This window comes from Notolepis coatsorum, assembly GCF_963971535.1.
Source record: "Notolepis coatsorum genome assembly, chromosome: 12".
In the NCBI taxonomy this organism is placed as follows: Eukaryota; Metazoa; Chordata; class Actinopteri; order Aulopiformes; family Paralepididae; genus Notolepis; species Notolepis coatsorum.
The window spans coordinates 105,593,410-105,614,479 of record NC_140176.1 but is presented as its reverse complement, the minus strand read 5'-3'; the positions used below and the strand labels follow the sequence as shown (position 1 = coordinate 105,614,479).

Sequence of the window (21,070 nt, the reverse complement as noted above, 5' to 3'; positions counted from 1 at the left end):
TCTTTTCATATAAAACACAGTGGTGAGTGAGAAGTTTATCTCCAGTGATAAAACGAAGTGAGGAACAGTATCGAGGAGTTTTAAGGTGGAGGGAGAGGTATACAAAATGTCACCATAATCAAATGCAGACATGATTGCACAATGGTCTTCCAACTGGCAGTAGAAAAGCATAATTATACGATATAGACATGACATTTGACACAGTGATAGATGTTGGTGTACCAGTGATGGTTGCCCTATAATCAGAGGTCAGAATTCACAATTTGACAATACATACCGTAGGTCCAATTGACACAAGACATCTCCATCTAACTTCTGTCTTCAACTTAGCCACTATGCATTGCATAAAGACAATAGCTACAGAGCTTGGGTTGAAGCACATATTGATATGATCACACTGACAGACAATAGGTGATACATATCGATGCATTGCCCCGTCCTTGAGATATTGTGATAACAGATTACCTGAGAAGTAAAGTATTTCAAGTTCAAGTTTTGTTTTATTTGTCACATATAAGATGCATGTACATTTTAGTGAAATGCTTGGTTGTGTATGACCCTCCTGAAAGTGTGCTTCATATAGTAAAATGTAAAAGAATAATGACCAAACACTATACAAAATATACAATATACAAAACTAAAATGTACAAAATGCAAAAACAAAATGCAAATAGAAAAATGCAAAAATGAGGTAGTGCAAATCCTTTAGTAAAAAATAGATAAAATATGGTTCAATCATCATAGATAAAATATGGTATTTATGATATTTGTTGTTATATACATCTGTTTCCCATTGTGTTTTATTATTTGTGCTCCAGCATTGAGGCCTGGCACCAACAGGAAGTGACACGAGTCACAAACAGGAAGGACCTGACGGTGCACTTTCTGCTGATGGAGTTGGAGACGGTGGGGAATATCCGCTTTGAAGAGGGCTGCTCCACCGACCCCTGGTACATCGAGTCACAGTGGCATTACTATCCATTATAGCCAAGGAAATTATGAACAGATTTATTGACGTGGAATCTAAATGAAGAGCTCACTGACCCCCATAATGTTTTGTTTTTGTCACGCTCTCAACAGGTTCACATCCTGTTATGACCTCTTTCTGTCCCGGTTCTGTGCTTTGGACTACAAAGGTTACAGCATCACTGGCATCAAGGTCAACGGTATTATCCGCATCCACAACCGTGCTTTGAAACGTCGCTTCGAGGACAGGCTTGACTCCCTGTTAGCCAGCGAAGAATCAACAGGATTTTCACAGTGCGTACATTTTGTATCCGTTGGTATTTACAGTCATTTACAACCGTGTATTAAAAACTGCAATTGAGAGTGAGTTTACCTGCCCAGCATAAATAGAGCAAGCTCTGCATCACTTTTCAAGCCCATGCATTGCACGCACAAAAAAGGTTTTCCACAGACTCCCAGAGCCACCAGCAGCTTTAAAGGTTTTCCACAGAGTCCCAGAGCCACCAGCAGCTTTAAAGGGGCACTTCACTGGAGAAAAAAAACCCACACATTTATTTTGTACATAATCTCACACATATCCCAAGGCTCAAAACAGTTTTGCACACATTCATTTAGTTTTACAGTTATTGAGAGTAAATGAGTTTGAATATGGCCACCTGTGATGTCATCAGAGGACACCGTGTTGTGTTAATTACAGCACATAGCTATCCTTATCTTTGTTTGATCACTGGTGGCCACACTCAAACTCATTACCTCTCAAGTCATGTTGTGTCTTTTGACGAGGAGCGCGATGGTGATCTTAGTCTTCCAATGGGACCCCGGGAACACTACTTGGCATCCGATTGGCCAAAAACATCAGCTCCCTGCATCAATAACCAATCAGATGTTTTGGGCCAGTCCAAGTACACACAATGTGCCAAACCATTGATCAGAGACTGGGAAATATTTATTTAAATTTGTATTTTTATTTAAATGTGTAAAACTTAAAGTTGCTGGTCCATCTGGAAGTCTGTGGAAAACCTTTGTTTTGCGCGTGCATGGGCTTGAAAAGTCATTCAGAGCTCTATTTCTGCTGGGCAGATGAACTTAAGTTCTACAAAGTTGCAAAGCAGCTTTAACTTATATAGTGATGGAAAGAGATCATGTTTATGATTAAACAGAATGAGACCCATAATTTAACCATGCCTCATCATCAACTACAGTGCATAATTGTTTGAATCTAATCTGAATTGTATCTAGTAATCACAAGCGCTGGCTGGAGTACTTGTTCTACGTGGCTGACCCTGGAAGAACTGACGAGAGGAATGAGCTGTTATACATTCTAGAGAATGGCTTCAAAACAGCAGAAAATTACAAGGTGCATATTATTGTAATTGATCATTGACTCAGGCATGCCTGGGGGAGATCATTTACTCGGTCCGATGTCTCTGTGTGTGTGTGTCCACAGTGAATCTCGCAAACTACAAGGCTGATTCAGATGAAACGTCGCCAATAGGCTAACAGCTGGCCAAGGACCTGAATTATCTTAATATTTTTCTAATCGGTCAACGACAAATATTTTATTTGAATTTATTTCCACCATTATCCATTAAAATAGATATTCAGTATGAAGTTACACCTTTTGAATACAAGAGGGCGATATTGTACAGGTTCCCTGTTCTGAGCCTCCAGTCAAATCAGCTCTCTAGCCCCTGTTTACAACAATGGACATGCCATAGTGAACCTATTGTTGTTGTATGCATTAAAAACATTTATGAGTCATTTCCATCATTGTCCATTGAAATAAACCCTGCCCCTTTCATATCTCATTAACCATTTGTTGTAGAGACTTATGGGACTTTCATTGGTCTAGATTAACCACGCTCCCATGATTAAGTGTGTAATAGTGTTTTAGTGTAATAATGTGTAATAATGTAATAGAAATAGTACAGGAAGATCTGCTTTCATTGGTCTATTTTTCCCCCGCCCCCTACACTTAAACGCTGTGTAATGTGTAGGCTACTGTCTGTCACAGTTGGGATTTTTTTCTCCCACTTTTCACCGACAGTGGATGACAGTGGATGTGTATCATGTGCGAGTGTGTTTGGATACTGATAATTATAATTCATGTTAATAGATGGTCTCTGCATTTGTTACTGTAGTTGCGTTTGTTTGCTCTAAGAGAGAGAGAGAGAGAGAAACGTGTGGCTGGTGGAGAACTACACTCTACTGTGCGCACCTAGTTTTTCAGTTTTTCATACAAGCTTCACATATTTTATATTCCTTCACAAGCTTCAGAGTTCCCCCCTATGGTTCTATGCTGTGATTCTGCCAGGCCCAGGGGAGAGAGTGTGCTGTGCCCTTGTCCAACAGCCTAAGTGTGACTGAACAGCCCAGGATTGAGTACACGATACGCCAAGCCAGCCAAGGCTCTGCGGACTTGATCCCCTTCAGACATGGTCTGTGAGTCGTACTGTGACAACCCCCCTGTATCCCTCTCGCTGTCCGCGACTGTCCTCTGAATAGCTGACCTTGCATTTTATTCTTTCTGTCTTCAGGACAGATCATTGTGTCCAAGGTGTTCCTGGGCCGGAGCTTTCCCCTCCGAGAGGCAGAGCCAGTGGACAGCTGCGTATACCCCACAGCCCACTCTGTGTATCGCAGTGTCTGCAGTGCCAAGCATGGAGCTACGCTGGGTGCAGCAGGTACGTATCAAAGGCATGATTTCCAAACAGGCACATGCACATCCATAGCATTCTGCAGGTGCCTGGTAGCAAAAGCATATCCTAAAAGCATTTTTGTTTCAAAAAGCACATTTTCTTTTTTTTCATTTCATTATTTAATGCTGTGCTCAATGCTGTGTTCGCAGCATTTAAGTAATGAAATAAAAAAGAGGAATCACACTTGCGAACACAAAAGCAATGTGTGGGTAGTTTTCAAAGACAGCGGCATTGCTTGAATAGGAACCCTTTTTCCCCGGAGTGCTGCACATTGTTATTTCACTTTGGGTTGTTTTTCCATTCAGGGGGACCTTGCTCTTTCAAACTGAACACCAGCTGTGAGTGCAGTCTCAAACAAAGCCAGTGGTTTGTGTTTGATCACAGTCTCGCCTCACCTGAATACATCATCGACTTTGAGTATATCTCCAAGGTAATGGGTTCCTGCTTTGTTACAAATTATTTACCTTATCAACAATACTCTTGCTGAAAGTTGCTGTTTAAACCTTGTTTTTCTTTTTTTGCACGTGTTCTGTGTCGCTAGGACCCAGCTCAACGCGGCTTCTCGGACCTCCACAGTGACACCGCCCTGGATGGTAAGGCCCTCGACATGGAGCCTGTGGTGATGCCAAAGCCCAGGATGTTGAGCCTGGATGAGAAGATTCTGCTGAACGTGGCCAGAGCTAATGTCCTCAGTCAGATTACCGTAAGGATTTGGGAACTTTTAAAGGAATACCTTTTTAATTATTAATCGATTTTGAACTTTAGTTTGGCAAATGTTCTCTTTACCAAACACTTTATGAGGGAAAGAGGTTCCTGTATCTGTGGTTCAGCTTAACTTGACATGTTAGCATTGTTAGCACTCCTCACTGGAACCAAGGGGCACCACCGCTGGCTACAAGCGTCTGGTTAAGAATTATTCAAAATATCACTCTTCCTACTATAATACTATGTCTCTACTACTATGCGCTCAACACTGCAGCACCCAAGTTTCAACACTTTTTGATGAACAAGACCCTCTTCTTGGGACCAAGTAGGGTTTCGTCGATAATCCAATGTACAGTTACCCCCCCCCCCCCACCCCGCCTACACATCTGGTATGTCATAAATGTATAGATGTAGCAGTACTGTCTATCTGTCTATCTGTATGTCATATATGTTATGATGAATTGAAAATGGGGGATCCTGATGTAAACAAGACGAAAGTCTTTCTCTGGTCTGCATCCCCTTAACAATTGTGTGTATTGAGCCGTACTGTATTGTACCCATTCTGCAATCTGTTAATAAAATGTTCAATCAATCAATCAATTAATCAAACATTGTTACTCAGCTGAAACAGTTGTACCCTTCCTGCTGACTTGTCATACAGAACTTGTAAGTCGCTTTGGATAAAAGTGTCAGCTAAATTACTAAATGTAAATGTGTTCCTTCAAGTGAGTCTGATACCATGTCATTGACCTACACTGACCCCCTCTGTCACTCCTCTGCATACATGCAGCAAGAACAAAGAGACTCAGACTCAGCTTCTTTCCCCAAGCCATCAGAACACTGAACACTGATCTCTCAAGCACACATGAACACACACACACACACGCACGCACACGCCCGTGGACACACACACACACACACACACACACACACACACACACACACACACACACACACACACACACACACACACACACACACACACACACACACACACACACACACACACACACACACACACACACACACACACACACGGTCACTTTAAAAAAACATAAATGTTAGTATAGTATATTATTTACATATAGCATAACTGTATATTGTATAGTATATTGTATAGTAGTGTATATAGGACTCATTGGGTCTCATTCTCGAACAAATTTACGACCAAAATTCTTGTCTTAGCCAGATTTTGGCCCATTTAAGACATATTAGGGCTGGGAGCGGGAGTCCCCAAATTTTCCTGAGATCAGATTTGATCGTGGCTGAGAGCAGATTTAAGAGTGCTGAGGAGCAGTCTTATGATTGATTGACTAATAAAAAAAATTATTAACTTGACAGACTGTGTTCTCATAGTGATTCCTTCATGTCAACGCTACAGGCCTCCTTGGAATTAATTACTTAATCATAATTAAAATAAATATGACAATATTTGTACGATAAGAAATTACGCATTTGATGTCGGAAAAATAAATAATATGGATGAATCTGATCACAGGGCAGCTGCTTAACCATATCTGAACCAGCTATTTTGGACAAATGTATAATTACTTTAATTACTCAGATATTCAAACACAATTATGCAATTATTGTGAAATGATTGAAAATAATAATTATTTAATGCCTTCTGTGGAATTTGTATTTCTTATTTGTTACACAACTGTTTTAATGATTAATTATATACATTTGAAAAAATGCAGGTCAACATGCAATGTATCCCATAACAAGTCTTGTGTGCGCCTACAAATGAACAGTATAGGCTTAATTATGGAATAATAAGCCATACTGCGTTCATTCATTACGCCCGCCGTAGGCTATATATTATATTTCATTCATTCATTCATATACAGTACTGCGCGCGCGTGTGTGTGTGTGCGCGCGCGCTGCGGCAGGTGTACCACGAGCTGTATATGATGCCAATACATTAATCTAATCTAGTTTTGATGGCTCGCAAGACTCGCAAAGCACTTCCGCCATTCCATTTTCACACAGCTGCGTCACTAGTTGCCTTATAAGGAGCTCTGGAGGCGTTGTTTTGTATGCAAATGAGCTGAACGGGAACGCACGTTTCGAGTTTAAGACAGAATGCCATTCTCCAAGCAGATATCAGATCATATCATTTGTGCGACCGTTTCAGCCACTTAAGACATATTACCAGCACGTTCAGGACTCAGAGTGAACTTGTCATTGATTCTGTCTCAGTGGTTCCAAGATAAGTCTTCCAGAATAACTCTTTGAAAAATTTTCGGGAATGAGACCCATTACCTTTAATTCGTACGCTTAGCATTGTATAGTATTTTATCTTAGTACCTTTTCATCATGTCCATCTATTATCTATTCTATTTTATTCTATTATTATTTGTATTTTTTTCAAGGCGGGCATGGCCACCTTTATTTCACTCCATGTCTTGTGTATGTATGTGACTAATACATCTCTTGAAACGTGCATCTTGAACCCTCCTGCGCCCCCAAGGTGCTGAACCTCCACGGCAACGGTCTGAAGAAGCTGAAGGAGATCTCCTGCATGTTCTCCCTGCGACACCTGACCATCAGCTTCAACGAGTTCACACACCTGAGTGACATCTCACGCCTGGTGAGAGCCAACACAACTCCGCCTGCACTGGCCACCAATCACATATTGCCTTTTGATGTCCATTTCCGGTTTTGTTTTTATTGTTGTTGTTGTTGTTGTTGTTGTTGTTGTTGTTCTTGTCACTTCCCTTTAGCCCAACCTGGAATTTGTGGATGCCAGCCACAACCAGATAGTCACTCTGGACGGGATGCGAGGCCTGGCACGGCTGGAGCAGCTGGACCTGAGCTGGAACAGGCTGACCAAGGCCAGGGATGAGACAGCTGTGCTCCAAAAACACGCCCCTGGCCTGTTGAGACTGGATGCACGACACAACCCCTGGCACAGGGTACAGTTCACAACCCCTGGCACAGAGTACAGTTCACAACCCCTGGCACAGGGTACAGTTCACAACCCCTGGCACAGAGTACAGTTCACGAGTTGGTGCAATGGCTATATGACCAAGAGTTACACAGTATAAACTAGGGCTGACCCCGATTAGTCGAATAGTCGACTAATCGATCGAAAGGAGCTGTAGTCGACTGCCAACCTCTTAGTAGAATAAAAAAAATAAAAAATAAAAAAAATCTTCTTATCATATCATTCTTTCCAAAAGCAAAGCCGCCTAGAAGCGTGGCTAACGCGAATGGTACGCATAGCAGAGGCTAACTGCCTAAGAAAACGGGCACAGAGGCACTGAAAGAGGATTTCACCTGTCTAATGAACACACTAGACTAGACAAATATTTGTATTTAACCTTTATTTAGCCAGATAAAACATTAAGAACAGGTTTCTTATTTACAATGTCGATCTGGTCCAAGAGGCCCCAACAGGATTACAAATATACATATATATATATTAGAGGTGGGCATAGATTAATTTTTTTAATCTAGATTAATCTATCTGCAATCCTGGATTTAATCTAGATTAATCTAGATTAAAATGGCTCAAAAAAAAAAAAAAAAAAAATGCCGAAGGCATTCAAAATATGTGTGTTCTACCCAAATAATGACCAGAAGTAAGTCCTTACTTTTTCTTTCCTCCTTATGTTTCTCAGGCCAGGTGGCCCATTACACCATGAGCCCATCTCCCGTTTCCAAAATGCATTACAGACTGTTTGAAAAAGCTGTTTTGCTATGATAATTGGTAATGAAATATCAAAATAATGTTCAATAAGATGTACTTGTGTTTAATAAGTTGTTTTATTCAGAAGTTAACACAAATAAATAATATTACCAGTACAGTACAGTATCTAGCACACTCTCAGGAGCAAAACAGAAAGAATCATTTCAAACTTGAACTATGTGACATGGCTTGAATCAACTGCTCCAGTGGAGTTGCTCAGTGGCCAATGGTGTCAACTGTGGTTGTACTGGGCAGCTCCCAGGTGTGAATGGAACTGTGTGAATGTGAAGCAGGGTGTTCCTGAAAAAGAGCATCTGTGCTCAGCGAACCTACCCTGGGTAAATAAAGGTACATTTTTTATTTTATTTTATTTTTTAGATTAATGCGTTAATTATATTATCGCGCAATACTAGTATAGCGTTAACGCAGCACGTTAACGCCGTTAACGGCCCAGCTCTAATATATATATACACACATACACATATACACCAATAACTAAATAAAAACACAGTTAACTCATTCGGTGCCAGCTATTAGTAAGGGCCCGCTGTAGCTAGGCCGCGCTTTAAACGATAGGACTGAGTCACCTTGTTTGTAGAGCTATAACTACAGGTATATTCTATATTATAGCTATGGATACAATACTATGGCCCATATGATTTGACATCACCTATCTATCGTTCAATATGTGAAAAATTATAAAAAATTTCCATCCATACGTTCCCGTGTTATACCGTGGTGAATATAAGGTTTTAGAGCAGTCTAGGGTAATTCATGAAATGCTGAGTTATAGCCCTATACGTCGATTCCACTATAGACGTTGCCATTTCTTGCCTGTATACGCTATTATCCCGAAATCAAATCTATATCATAGTTATTATGTTCCATCATGAATGCATGAAAGGAGGGGGGGGGTCGTTTCTGATTATTTTATTGTCAGTAACGGCATTCGTATTGAACACTAAAAACGCTTATCAGCCCGATCGGTATAAAAGAGGGACAAAGAGGAGTTTTCCTGGAGTTCTCTGCAGAGGGATCCAGGGATCCACCCAGTGCTAAGTACATCATAATCCTATCTTACACTCCACTCTGAAAAATCTCCCTTTCCCTCCCACTCTGCTATTTCTCTACTTCCTCCCTGCCACTCTTGACACCACAATGTGTCTCATATCCACAATCTGCTCCCCCAGAACAGACTCAACCCACCCACGGCAGTTTGCTAGCAACCCGGCTAATCTATCCTACCCTCCTACAGCCACTAATACACCTGTCACAGTACAGGGAGGCCTATGGAATTGTCAATCAGCAGTCAAGAAAGCTGACTTCATTACTGCCTACGCCCATAGTCAAAATCTGCAGCTCCTGGCTCTAACTGAGACCTGGATAACCCCCAATAACTCATCAACACCTGCAGCATTATCTACAAACTATAACTTCACTCACACACCTCGACCTTCCAGGCGGGGTGGAGGCACTGGCCTCATGACATCTCCTTCATGGACTACAAACGTAACACCCCTCCCAGCACTGTCACTCTCCTCTTTTGAATATCATGCAGTATCTGTCTCTAATCCTTTCAATCTCACCATTGTTACACTCTACCGCCCTCCAGGTCCGCTCGATCACTTCACAGATGAGCTGGACATGCTTCTAAGCTCCTTACCGGAAGATGGTACCCCTCTCCTTCTATTGGGCGACTTCAACCTGCCTGACTCATCTCAGTCAGTCATAGTAGTCTCCCTCCTACAATCATTTGACCTGACTCCCACTGCCATGCCTCCCACCCACAAAGCAGGCAACTCCTTGGATCTCATATTTTCACGTAACTCCAGCATCATTAACACCACGGTAACTCCCCTACATGTATCTGACCATTCCTTCATATCCTTCTCACTAACTCTCATGCTTGATTGATTGATTGATTGATTGAAAACTTTATTAACAGATTGCAGAATGGGTACAATACAGTACAGCTCAATACACACAATTGTTAAGGGGATGCAGACCAGAGAAAGACTTTCGTCTTGTTTCCACCAGGGTCCCCCATTTTCAATTCATCAGGACATATATGACATACATGACATACAGATAGTCAGTACTGCTACATCTATACATTTATGACATACCAGATTTGCAAATACAGTACTGTTTATGATACAGAAGGAGTCAAGAAAAGGGAGTATATACATTTGACGTAGAAACTGTACATTGGAGGAGGTTGGGTGGGGGGGGTTGGGTACACTGGGATATTGACAACCATACTGGGTAATTTACATTGGAGGTGGTTGGGGGGGGGGGGGGGGGGGCACACTGTATAGACAAGCAAAACTGTACATTGAGGGGGGGGGAGACTCTGTACAAACAAACAAAATTGTACATTGGACTATTGACAAAACCATACTAGGTAAATGACTGTACATTGGAGGGGGTTGGGTTAGGATATTTACAGGGGCCAGTGTTGAATTGCAGTCTCCCGTAGGTGTCTCTTGAGAGAGGTTTTGAAAGTGGGTAGTGATCCACATTCCTTTACAGCTTTGGGTAGGGCGTTCCACATTGATGTGGCATAATTGCGAAACGTGTTTAGTCCCTTATTTGAGCCGAATCTGGGTTTAACATGATTTGTGGAGCTCCCTCTGGTGTTGTGATCGTGGTATTCACTGACCTTTGGGAAGTATTTTGCCATGTACATGGGTACCTTGGTCGTGTAGTGTATCTTGTAGACCAGGCCCATTGCAAGTTGCTGTACTCTGTCATCTACTCTAAGCCATCCTAGGTTGTCAAAGTGGGCAGGGGTGAGGTGGGTTCTAGGAGTAAGGTCAAGCAGTAGTCTGACCAGTTTGTTTTGAGATGTTTGTAATTTTGTTTTTAGCGCCTTTGAGGTGCTTTGGTACCATGAGGTGCAAGCATAGTCGTAGTACCCCTGAATGAGTGCTCCTGCCAGAGTCTTCAGGGTATTCTTGTTTACCAGAGAGGAGATCCGGTACAAGAATCGAGTTCGTTGGTTGACTTTTTTTATTACATTGGATGCCATTTTGTCACAGGAGAGATTAGCCTCTAGGATGGAACCCAGGTAGGTAATTTCATCTTTCCTTGTGACAATATTGTCACCCACTGTAACTGAGAAGCCGTCGGTCTTGCTGAGTTTGTTATTTGAACCGAAGAGAATGGACTCTGTTTTGCCCATGTGTAATGATAGTTTGTTATCAGCGAGCCATATGCAGATTCTGCCTAGTTCCGAGCTGAGGGTTTTTTCAACCTGTAACTTGTTCTTGTCAGAGACCAGCAGGGCTGAGTCGTCCGCAAACAGGAACAAGTTGCAGTCACAAGCTGACGACATGTCATTTGCATAAATTAGGAACAGTAGCGGTCCTAGTATGCTTCCTTGTGGAACACCACAGCTCACTGTGAGAGGGGGGGATAGGGTACCGTTTACCTCCACCATCTGTTCCCTCCCCTCAAGGTAGGATTGCATCCAGCTCACTGATAGACTATTAACCGAAAGGTCTTCACCCCAACTCAAACCGTCTCACTCAGACGCAACCTGCCCTCCCTATCCCCCTCCACCCTCTCCTCTGACATACTATCCACTCTACCTTTGAGTGACACCTTCTCTGCTCTCTCCACAGAGATGGCAACCTCCACCCTCCTCTCAGCCCTTGCAACCTCCTTCGACAAGCTCTGTCCCCTCGTTGAGAAACCTGCCCGCCGTTCCCCACCCAGTCCATGGCTGACAGATCCAGTGAGAGAACAAAGACAGGTCCTGAGAGCAGCTGAAAGGAAGTATAGAAAGTCACGCCTCACTGCTGACATCGACACATATCACAACCTCTTGTTAACATTCTCCAAAACCATTACTAATGCCAAAGCTTCTTTCTTTCACCATAGGATCGAGGCCTCTGCCAAGAATCTTCGCAAACTGCATGCTACCATGTCCTCCCTCCTCACTCCCCCCCCACCCCCCCCTCCCTCATCTTTCTCTGCCGAAGACTTTGCGATCTTCTTTGAGGAAAAAGTGGAGAACATCCGCAGCTCCTTCTCCCAACCCCCACCCATTCCAAATGCTGAATCGAGAACCTCATCCTTCACTCTGTCATCTTTCTCTCCCATTACAGAAGCCGAGACCCTGACACTGGTAACGTCGAACCGTCCGACTACATGCCAGCTGGACCGGCTACCTTCCCCACTCCTCCAGTCCATAGCACCAGACATCCTCCCATTCCTAACTGCAACCATCAACTCCTCACTCAACTCGGGGGTGGTCCCCACCTCCCTAAAACAAGCCAGAGTCACGCCCCTCATAAAAAAACCATCCCTGAACCCTACCGTCATAGGCAACTACCGTCCTGTCTCTCTTCTCTCCTTCCTTTCTAAAACACTTGAACGTGCTGTATCCAACCAACTTACTGCTTATCTCTTACAGAATGACCTCCTAGACCCTAATCAGTCAGGCTTCAGGACTGGTCACTCCACAGAGACAGCCCTCATTGCGGTCACAGAGGCACTTCACTTAGCAAAAGCGAAAGGCCTCTCCTCTGTCCTGATTCTCCTAGATCTATCTGCAGCCTTCGACACAGTCAACCACCAGATCCTCCTCGCGGCCCTCGCAGGAATGGGAGTGGCTGGCTCTGCGCTGACATGGTTGTCATCATACCTCAATGACCGCTCCTACCAAGTGTCATGGAGAGGGACCCTGTCGGCCACCCGCCCCCTGCGGACGGGTGTCCCCCAGGGCTCGGTTTTAGGACCCCTTCTCTTCTCCCTCTACACTAAATCACTGGGTAACATTATCACGTCTCATGGCTTCTCCTACCACTGTTATGCCGACGATACTCAACTCTTCCTCTCCTTCCCTCCCTCAGATATCCACGTCTCTGAGCGGATCTCGGCCTGTCTGTCCGACATCTCCGCCTGGATGACGACCAACCACCTCAAACTGAACCTAAGCAAAACAGAATTGCTCCACCTGCCGGCCAAATCCTCCCCCCTGACCGACCTTTCCATCACAGTCGAGAATGCAGCTGTGACCGCGTCCCCGACCGCCAAGAACCTTGGTGTTGTCCTCGACGACCAGTTGAACTTCTCTGCTCACATCGCAGCGACAACCAGAACCTGCCGATTCCTCCTGAGCAACGTCAGAAGGATACGCCCCTTCCTGACAAAAGAAGCCACCCAACTCCTCGTCCAATCAACAGTCATCTCCCGCCTCGACTACTGCAACGCACTGCTCGCTGGCCTCCCGGCCACTGCCACTAAGCCTCTTCAACTCATTCAGAACGCAGCGGCCCGCCTGATCTCAAACCTACCGAAGTCGGCCCATGTCACCCCACTTCTTAGGGACCTGCACTGGCTCCCCATTGCTGCACGAATCCGCTTCAAGGCCCTTGACCTAGCATACCGTGCGGCAAAGGGAACTGCTCCCGCCTACCTCCGGTCAATGGTCTCTAACTACACACCCTCAAGACCCCTACGCTCTGCATCTTCTGGCCGCCTCAGACCTACTCCTATCCAAGCTCCGGGAGGGTCATCAAAGAGAAGTCGCCTATTCTCAGTCCTTGCCCCACAATGGTGGAATGAACTACCCACCCCAGTTAGGACAGCCGAAACACGTCCAATCTTTCGCCGTCGACTAAAGACTCACTTCTTCAACCATTATCTGAAAAAAAAAAAAAAAAAAATCTAACCCTAACTAACCATACTGTCATGCACTTGTCCTAATAAACTAACCTACACTGTAGCACTCAACACTTTGATGAACATTGTTACTCAGCTGATAGAGTTGTGCTCTTCCTGATGGCTTGTCGTACAGAACTTGTAAGTCGCTTTGGATAAAAGCGTCAGCTAAATGACTAAATGTAAATGTAAATGTAAAAGCATTGCAGGATCAAGCTAAAATTGACTCGTTCTTACCTGTGATCGGGAGTATTCCAAAAATAATATTCCAATTGTTTGATCGCCATCTGGTACATCCAATGCCCATTTGGCCGACGGGATAATCCACCACAACATATGGATCAGGGATATTTGACGCGCTTCAATGGAACTGGCAGACCGGCTGCCCTCGCCCGACAAGGAAACATGAAACCGGAGACGTTTAGCCATTACACACGCCAAGATACAAGGTTACAAAGGGTGCTCGATACCGCCTTCTAGCCGGATAATATCAATATCAAATAAAGGAATAAACTACCAAAACCCGTGCGTGCGTGCATGTGCATGCAAACAGATGCGTGTGTCTTGGTGCGAGTATGAATGAGTGCTTGTATTTTGTGTGTGACTGATGTATCCATCAGGGGACCAATTGCATGCTTTCGCAGAGGACAAGAAGCCTTCAGTCGACTGCTTCCGACATTACGCACCCCCACAGCCCAAATGGAATGATAAATATATATATTTATAATTTTCTTTTTTATATATATATTTCTTTACCAGTCGACTATCTGCACATTTTGGCCAATCAAAGTCGACTATACAAATCCTTAGTCGGAGACAGGCCTAGTATAAACACACATGGGTACAGTGATAACAAAAAACAACAAACAGGTACAGCAAGACTATAGACTTTTTAAGTAATCTTGGGCCCAAGCTGTTCCCTAATAACGCAATTCCATTGAAAAAGGTCTATGGACGGTAGATTATAGATTTCACTCTACTACATAGATTTAGCAGCCTACTATGTACATTGATATCAGGCTTTTTGAGGGACTCAAGGGGCTGATGTCTCATTGAGGTGTCTAGGTTTTGTGCTGTGGTGTCACAGCTGGAAATATTTGTCTTCACGTAAACATGAACTGGTGTGATGCCATTAAAAGGCCTGAGTGCCTTAGATGGACCACCATAAATGGTCCCACTATAAACATGATTTATGGCATGTTATCGTTTCATATTTTGCATGTTTGGGTTGGATTTCGACCATTTTCACATGGGTGATGCCTAAAATTACGGAAAACCCTGGATATTAGCATGTGTTGTGAGTGTCCATCGCTCCATGAGTGTCCATTGCTCCATGACATAATAATAATAATAATAATAATAATAATAATAATAATAATAATAATAATAATAATAATAATAATAATAATAATAATAATAATAATAATAATAATAATAATAATAATAATAATAATAATAATAATAATAATAATAATAATAATAATAATAATAATAATAATAATAATAATAATAATAATAATAATAATAATAACTTCGTTTTATATAGCGCCTTTCAGAGGACTCAAGGTCGCTTTACATAGGGGGGGGGGGGGGGGGGTGACAAATTAACAGACATAGTGGACAGACACAACATATAAAGTGTTATATACTTAAGGACATTTTACCAATTCAAATGAATACCTTATATTAATATGCTGTGTTTCTTGCAGCCTACAGCCACCAGGATGACCATACTGGGCCGTGTCATCACCCTCACACACCTGGACAATGTGTTGGTGACAGAGGAGGAGGCTGCTGTTGCTGCGAAGATGATGGCTGGCTCCAGAATTAACCAGGTAAGAGAAATACTGATCACTTAACTCTTTGGGTGTAAGGGCTGCGTGTGTGTGTGTGGGTCACAAGCAGATAATAGGGACTCTCTAAGTTATCCGTGTATGAATAACCACTAAACTGCTTACGCAGACATTAACACAATCTGCGCCAGAAACGAGTTAACTCGTTATTGCCCGCCATGCGTTCAGCACCAGAAACTAGTCAACTCGTTTTTGGGATCGTTATTTCGTTTATTCGCTATATCTATTCATAATTCATAGTTGCAGCCTCTGGTATACCCTTCAGACCCTGTCTGAGCTGGCAGACGGTCAACACCGCCCTCTACTGCCATGCAGAGCTATTGCATCTCATTGGAAATGAGCTGGTGTGTTTTAGGAGCCGATTTGAGCCGGGCGGGCGGGGTTTAAATACTCAGGCGAGCCAGTTCTATACAACGATGGCATCGAACAGTAACCCCGCCCACCCGCCCATATGTAACGGTCGGTAGTGTGGTACGGACCTCCACAAGCATTATTTGGAATGGCTATCAGATAATTGGATTATTTCTTTTGCATTACATCAGATACAAGGTAAGAACACTATATATAAATTTGATCGTTGATCTGATATTTATTTCTACCGCGATCACAGCTATCTGTGTGTAAGTGTATGTGCTTATTACCGTTGACTGCGGTGGGGGGGGGGGGGGGGGGCTATGACGGTAATTTCATGTGTGCACGACGAGATATAGTAATGATAATCTAGCGTTGATTTCAGGATGATTAGATAATCAGCCGAAAAATTACAACGTGATGACTGGATTACAGTAAAATGCCTTTTTCTCGTCTTTTTCCTGGAATTACTCAAAAGCACCCAAACCATACTCTATTCAAAACGGTATAAAACGGAAATATATGGATGACTATCTGACTATCTGTTTTGGGCATGTTGACTGGAAGCAACTCACTGACAGTCGACAGCGTTATTAGACCCATAGATATAATATAAGATATATTTTAAGCACTCGCAAATGTCCATTGAATAAAGACCTGGTGATGAAGGGGGATCAGCGCCCCCTGCTGCTGGCGGTCAATGTGGGAGAAGGGGAAAAAGAAACAACAAAAAACAACCTTTACAGGTGGAAGCCTCAAAGTGAGTATTTAAGAAAATAAGTAAAGTCCAAAAAACAGGACGACACTCATTAAAGAGGTATTGTAGAAAAGTAAATAAGCCACAAAGGCAACTCCTAAAAACAGAGTTTATATTGAAAACATAAAACAATAAACCTCCACCAAGGGAGTTTATGTGCAAAGGACAGTTCCAAAAGAACACAAGAAAACACTACCATAAAGGGCTATTTTAACTTCACTGTTTTATACTTCCTGTTGTTTGTTTTGTTTTTAACCTCGACTTTTAACTGCCTTGCTCTGTTTCTTTCCTTATGATTTGTAAGGTGACCTTGGGTGTCATGAAAGGCGCCACCAAATAATTTTTTTTATTATTATTATTATGGATGGATGGATGGATGGATGGATGGATGAATGAATGAATGAATGGATGGATGGATGGATGGATGGATGGATGGATGGATGGATGGATGGATAAAAGCCAAGAGAGTCAAAAGCAAAAAAATGTCATTCACATTCAAACTGGAACTGGAAGTATAGAAACAATGTAATATCATTCAGGATATTTAATGGACCTGTCTCAAAACCCTGCCCTCTTTTCTTGATCGTACGAGGAAGTCAGAGGTAAGCGACAGCTGTGATTGGAGGATCAAGAAAAGGGGCAGGGTTTGAGACAGGTCTATTGACTCATTATGAAAATGATATGTAATATTCTCCAAATCAGGATGCTGCCGTGTATGATGTCCACTGTAACTCAATCAGACCTGTTGTTGTCCACTCTGGCCACAGGCGTGTCTTCTGGCCCACTCCCGTACAGACGGTGAGCGTCCTCGCAGACTCAGCCTGCTGTCAGCAGCTCAGCTTCTCTGTCAACTCAGCCCCTCGCCGTGGGACCTCAGTGGAGACCCGGAGCCAGGCTGGACTGCAAAGGTAAATCACGTTCAGAGCCAAACGTATTCAGCTTCAAAAACAATATGGGATTGTTAATGTTGGGCCAACCTTACAGGAGTAATAATAACAGATCATAATGGGTGTAGGAGCCATTATGATGGTGGCATATTATTCATTATTATTTGTAATATTATTATTGGACACCTGGTGGTGGGTTTTAGATTAGACAGCACTGGTCATGTATTTAGGGTGTCACGGGTGCAGTGATTGGTTAGGACACAGGTAGTGAGGAGCCACACCGTTCTTACCAGCAGCTCAGCAGCCAGAAGCAGAAAGAGATATCAAATAAATAAAGAATAACATATAATCCCTACAGAACCCACACTGGCATTAATGGAATGTACAACTGCAACTTCAGCAATAAATACACCTAAACCTGGAATCACAACTGGACATCCATCTTTGCTGTGTCTACTGCGTAAGATCACTCCCTACCATGCCTGTGAAGTAACGGGCAAGAGAAAACAGGACATGGAACACAAAAATTGCCATTACAATGGGTTTAGATTACCTGGCCTACCTAGATTACCTGGCCTCCACTCCACTCTGCCCCAACTCCTCTCCCTCCTGTCCCCTGGCCTCTGCCCCACCCATCAGCTCCAGCTCCTGTCCCCTGGCCTCTGCTCCACCCATCAGCTCCAGCTCCTGTCCCCTGGCCTCTGCCCCACCCATCAGCTCCAGCTCCTGTCCCCTGGCCTCTGCCCCACCCATCAGCTCCAGCTCCTGTCCCCTGGCCTCTGCTCCACCCATCAGCTCCAGCTCCTGTCCCTTGGCCTCTGCTCCACCCATCAGCCCAAGCTCCTGTCCCTTGGCCTCTGCCCCACCCATCAGCTCCAGCTCCTGTCCCCTGGCCTCTGCTCCACCCATCAGCTCCAGCTCCTGTCCCTTGGCCTCTGCTCCACCCATCAGCCCAAGCTCCTGTCCCCTGGCCTCTGCCCCACCCATCAGCTCCAGCTCCTCTCCCTCCTGTCCCCTGGCCTCTGCTCCACCCATCAGCCCCAGCTCCTGTCCCCTGGCCTCTGCCCCACCCATCAGCCCCAGCTCCTCTCCCTCCTGTCCCCTGGCCTCTGCCCCACCCATCAGCCCCAGCTCCTCTCCCTCCTGTCCCCTGGCCTCTGCCCCACCCATCAGCCCCAGCTCTTCTCCCTCCTGTTCCCCAATGGTGTATTGAGCTTCCTACCAAAGCCAGGACTGAGTCTCTCTTCATCCTCACTCCCCTCCACCTCACTCCCCCTCTCCCCTCCACCTCACTACCTGTCTCCCCTCCCTCATTGCTCCACTTGCACTTGATCTTGTTGAATTATATCTTGCTATTAAAAAATAACCAAACCCTTCCACTTTATTCTTGTGCTTACTGCTTAGACACTGTTAACTTGCTTTTAGTCTTACTACTGTTCTTTTTGGCTGCTTGTGATGTTGATAATACTAGAATTTTAGCTCATCACTCTACTGGGTTGCTCCTGACAAGAGTGCCTGCTTAAAATGTAAATGTAAAATGTATATTTTGTACAAAAGTAATAATAGATTTATCTACATACTAAATACGCAATTTGTCTGATTCTGATCCTGTATGTTTTTCAGAAAACGCTGTTCCTGGTGGACATATTTTGGGGCATATTTTCCATGACATTGTTGCATGATACTAAACGATCATCATATGGCTGAATAACATGCATGCAAGTTATGTGACTGATAGCTATATCCCTCTGGGAGAGAGATTTACAGGCTTCGTCTTTATGGCAGACTTAGTCATTAGCAGGTTCCACACATGAGAATGACACGTATATTGATCCTTTATAATTGTTATTCGTGAGATGTTTCAATGCACATAATACCCGACACACACAATACATCTCAAACACTGAATGCGTTAATGCACATTTTTATTAATCAACGTACTCTGACCACCAGATCACAGCCTTGAACTTAGACAGCCAGAGGCTCTCCAGGCTGGCCAACCTGGACAAGCTGGTCAACCTGCGCTGGGCTTCCTTCAACAACAATGACATCTCTAAGGTGGAGGACCTGGACAACTGCCTGAAACTGGAGGAGCTGTCTCTCGACGACAACTGTATCACCAAGCTGGACGGTTAGTCTGACACACGGACAAATATGTAAAAGTCAACATGGCTAATAAAAATACTAGTAATAATAATAATAATAATAATAATAATAATAATAATAATGATAATACGGTTTGGTTGGGAATATTACATGGATGTACCTCACTAGAGTGGCTTCCCTCTCTCCTCTCTCTCTCTCTCTCTCTCTCTCTCTCTCTCTCTCTCTCTCTCTCTCTGTGTCTCCATGATGCACCCCCCCCCCCCCCCCCCCCCTCTGTGGTTCCTGTAGGGTTGTCCCATCTACGCTGCCTGACCAGACTGAGTCTGAATGGGAACCGGTTGTCGTGTCTGGAGGCCTCGGTCCTGGAGCTGCTGCCCAGCCTGCACTTCCTGTCTGTGGAGAACAACCGCGTGGGCTCCTGGACGGCCTCCAGAGGGCGCGCTCCCTCTTTGAGCTCCACGTGGGGAACAACCTTGTTGTCACCACGCGCGACATCTACCATCTGAAGGTGGTTAACCCTTTCACTGCACACACGACAGCCGGTTAACCCTTTCACTGTGACAATACAGAAGGTTATAGCCCTTTACTATCACACAACGGGCGATGCTCCATCATTAGCATCATTAGCTCCGCATTTGCGGAGCTAATGATGCTAATGATGGAGCATCGCCGTCGGTTGTGTGATAGTAAAGGGCTAACCTTCTGCCCTTCTGCCGTGTGGCAGTGAAAGAGTTAAAGACGAGCACTTCAATACAATACAGGAACGCCCCACCCACAGCCGTGAAATAATGTGAATCCCTACCCTCCTTCAAAACTGCTCTCAAAGAGCACCTACGGGTGGCTGCAATTAGAAACTGGCCCCCGGTAAATGTCCAAACTCCCTCCAGCACCCACCCACCCACCCAACCCCCTCCAATGTACAGTTTCTTCCCCTTCTTTTTTTTTATCCACTTTTTCTCCTTATTTTTCTATTTTTCTCCCATCCCAATTTCGTGATTCCAATTCTTCCCTCCCCATGTCTTGAATGTTGCTAGACTATGCCTCCCACTGGTCGGCTATAGTGAGGATAGAAGCCTTGCATCATTTGGGTCCCCTCCGGTACACGAGGAGGCAGCCTGTCGCATCTTTTCACCAGACAGCTCGAACTCTCAGTGGCGAGGAGTAACGCGTGGGAGGCTCACGCTGCCCCCCGATACTTCCTGTTTCTGCTGTACAGGCGTCACCCAACCGACCTGTATGAGTCGCTGTCCACAACGTCCAATCCCCACCCACCGGCTTTACCACCCTCTAACACTTGCCAATTGTGTTAGTATGACGGCCGGCCAAGCCGGTAGCAACGCCGAGAGCTGGGCTCGATACCAGTATCTCCTGCGTTAGTGGCG

The 21,070-nt window shown here is 44.2% G+C and overlaps 1 protein-coding gene across 1 annotated transcript in view; it reads left to right on the top strand.

Annotated features, from left to right (window-relative positions):
• LOC311238006 (leucine-rich repeat-containing protein 9-like) overlaps positions 1 to 21,070 on the top strand; it is a gene marked incomplete at both ends in the record, with an annotated part of 129,840 nt that overhangs the window by 52,189 nt on the left and 56,581 nt on the right. Inside the window, 14 exon segments of the mRNA XM_084325974.1 lie at positions 819 to 950; positions 1,081 to 1,260; positions 2,206 to 2,323; positions 3,281 to 3,404; positions 3,504 to 3,650; positions 3,971 to 4,095; positions 4,207 to 4,368; positions 6,844 to 6,963; positions 7,097 to 7,288; positions 15,444 to 15,569; positions 17,463 to 17,603; positions 19,536 to 19,713; positions 19,977 to 20,102; positions 20,105 to 20,196. Of these exon segments, the coding sequence (XP_084182100.1) occupies positions 819 to 950; positions 1,081 to 1,260; positions 2,206 to 2,323; positions 3,281 to 3,404; positions 3,504 to 3,650; positions 3,971 to 4,095; positions 4,207 to 4,368; positions 6,844 to 6,963; positions 7,097 to 7,288; positions 15,444 to 15,569; positions 17,463 to 17,603; positions 19,536 to 19,713; positions 19,977 to 20,102; positions 20,105 to 20,196 (1,963 nt within the window).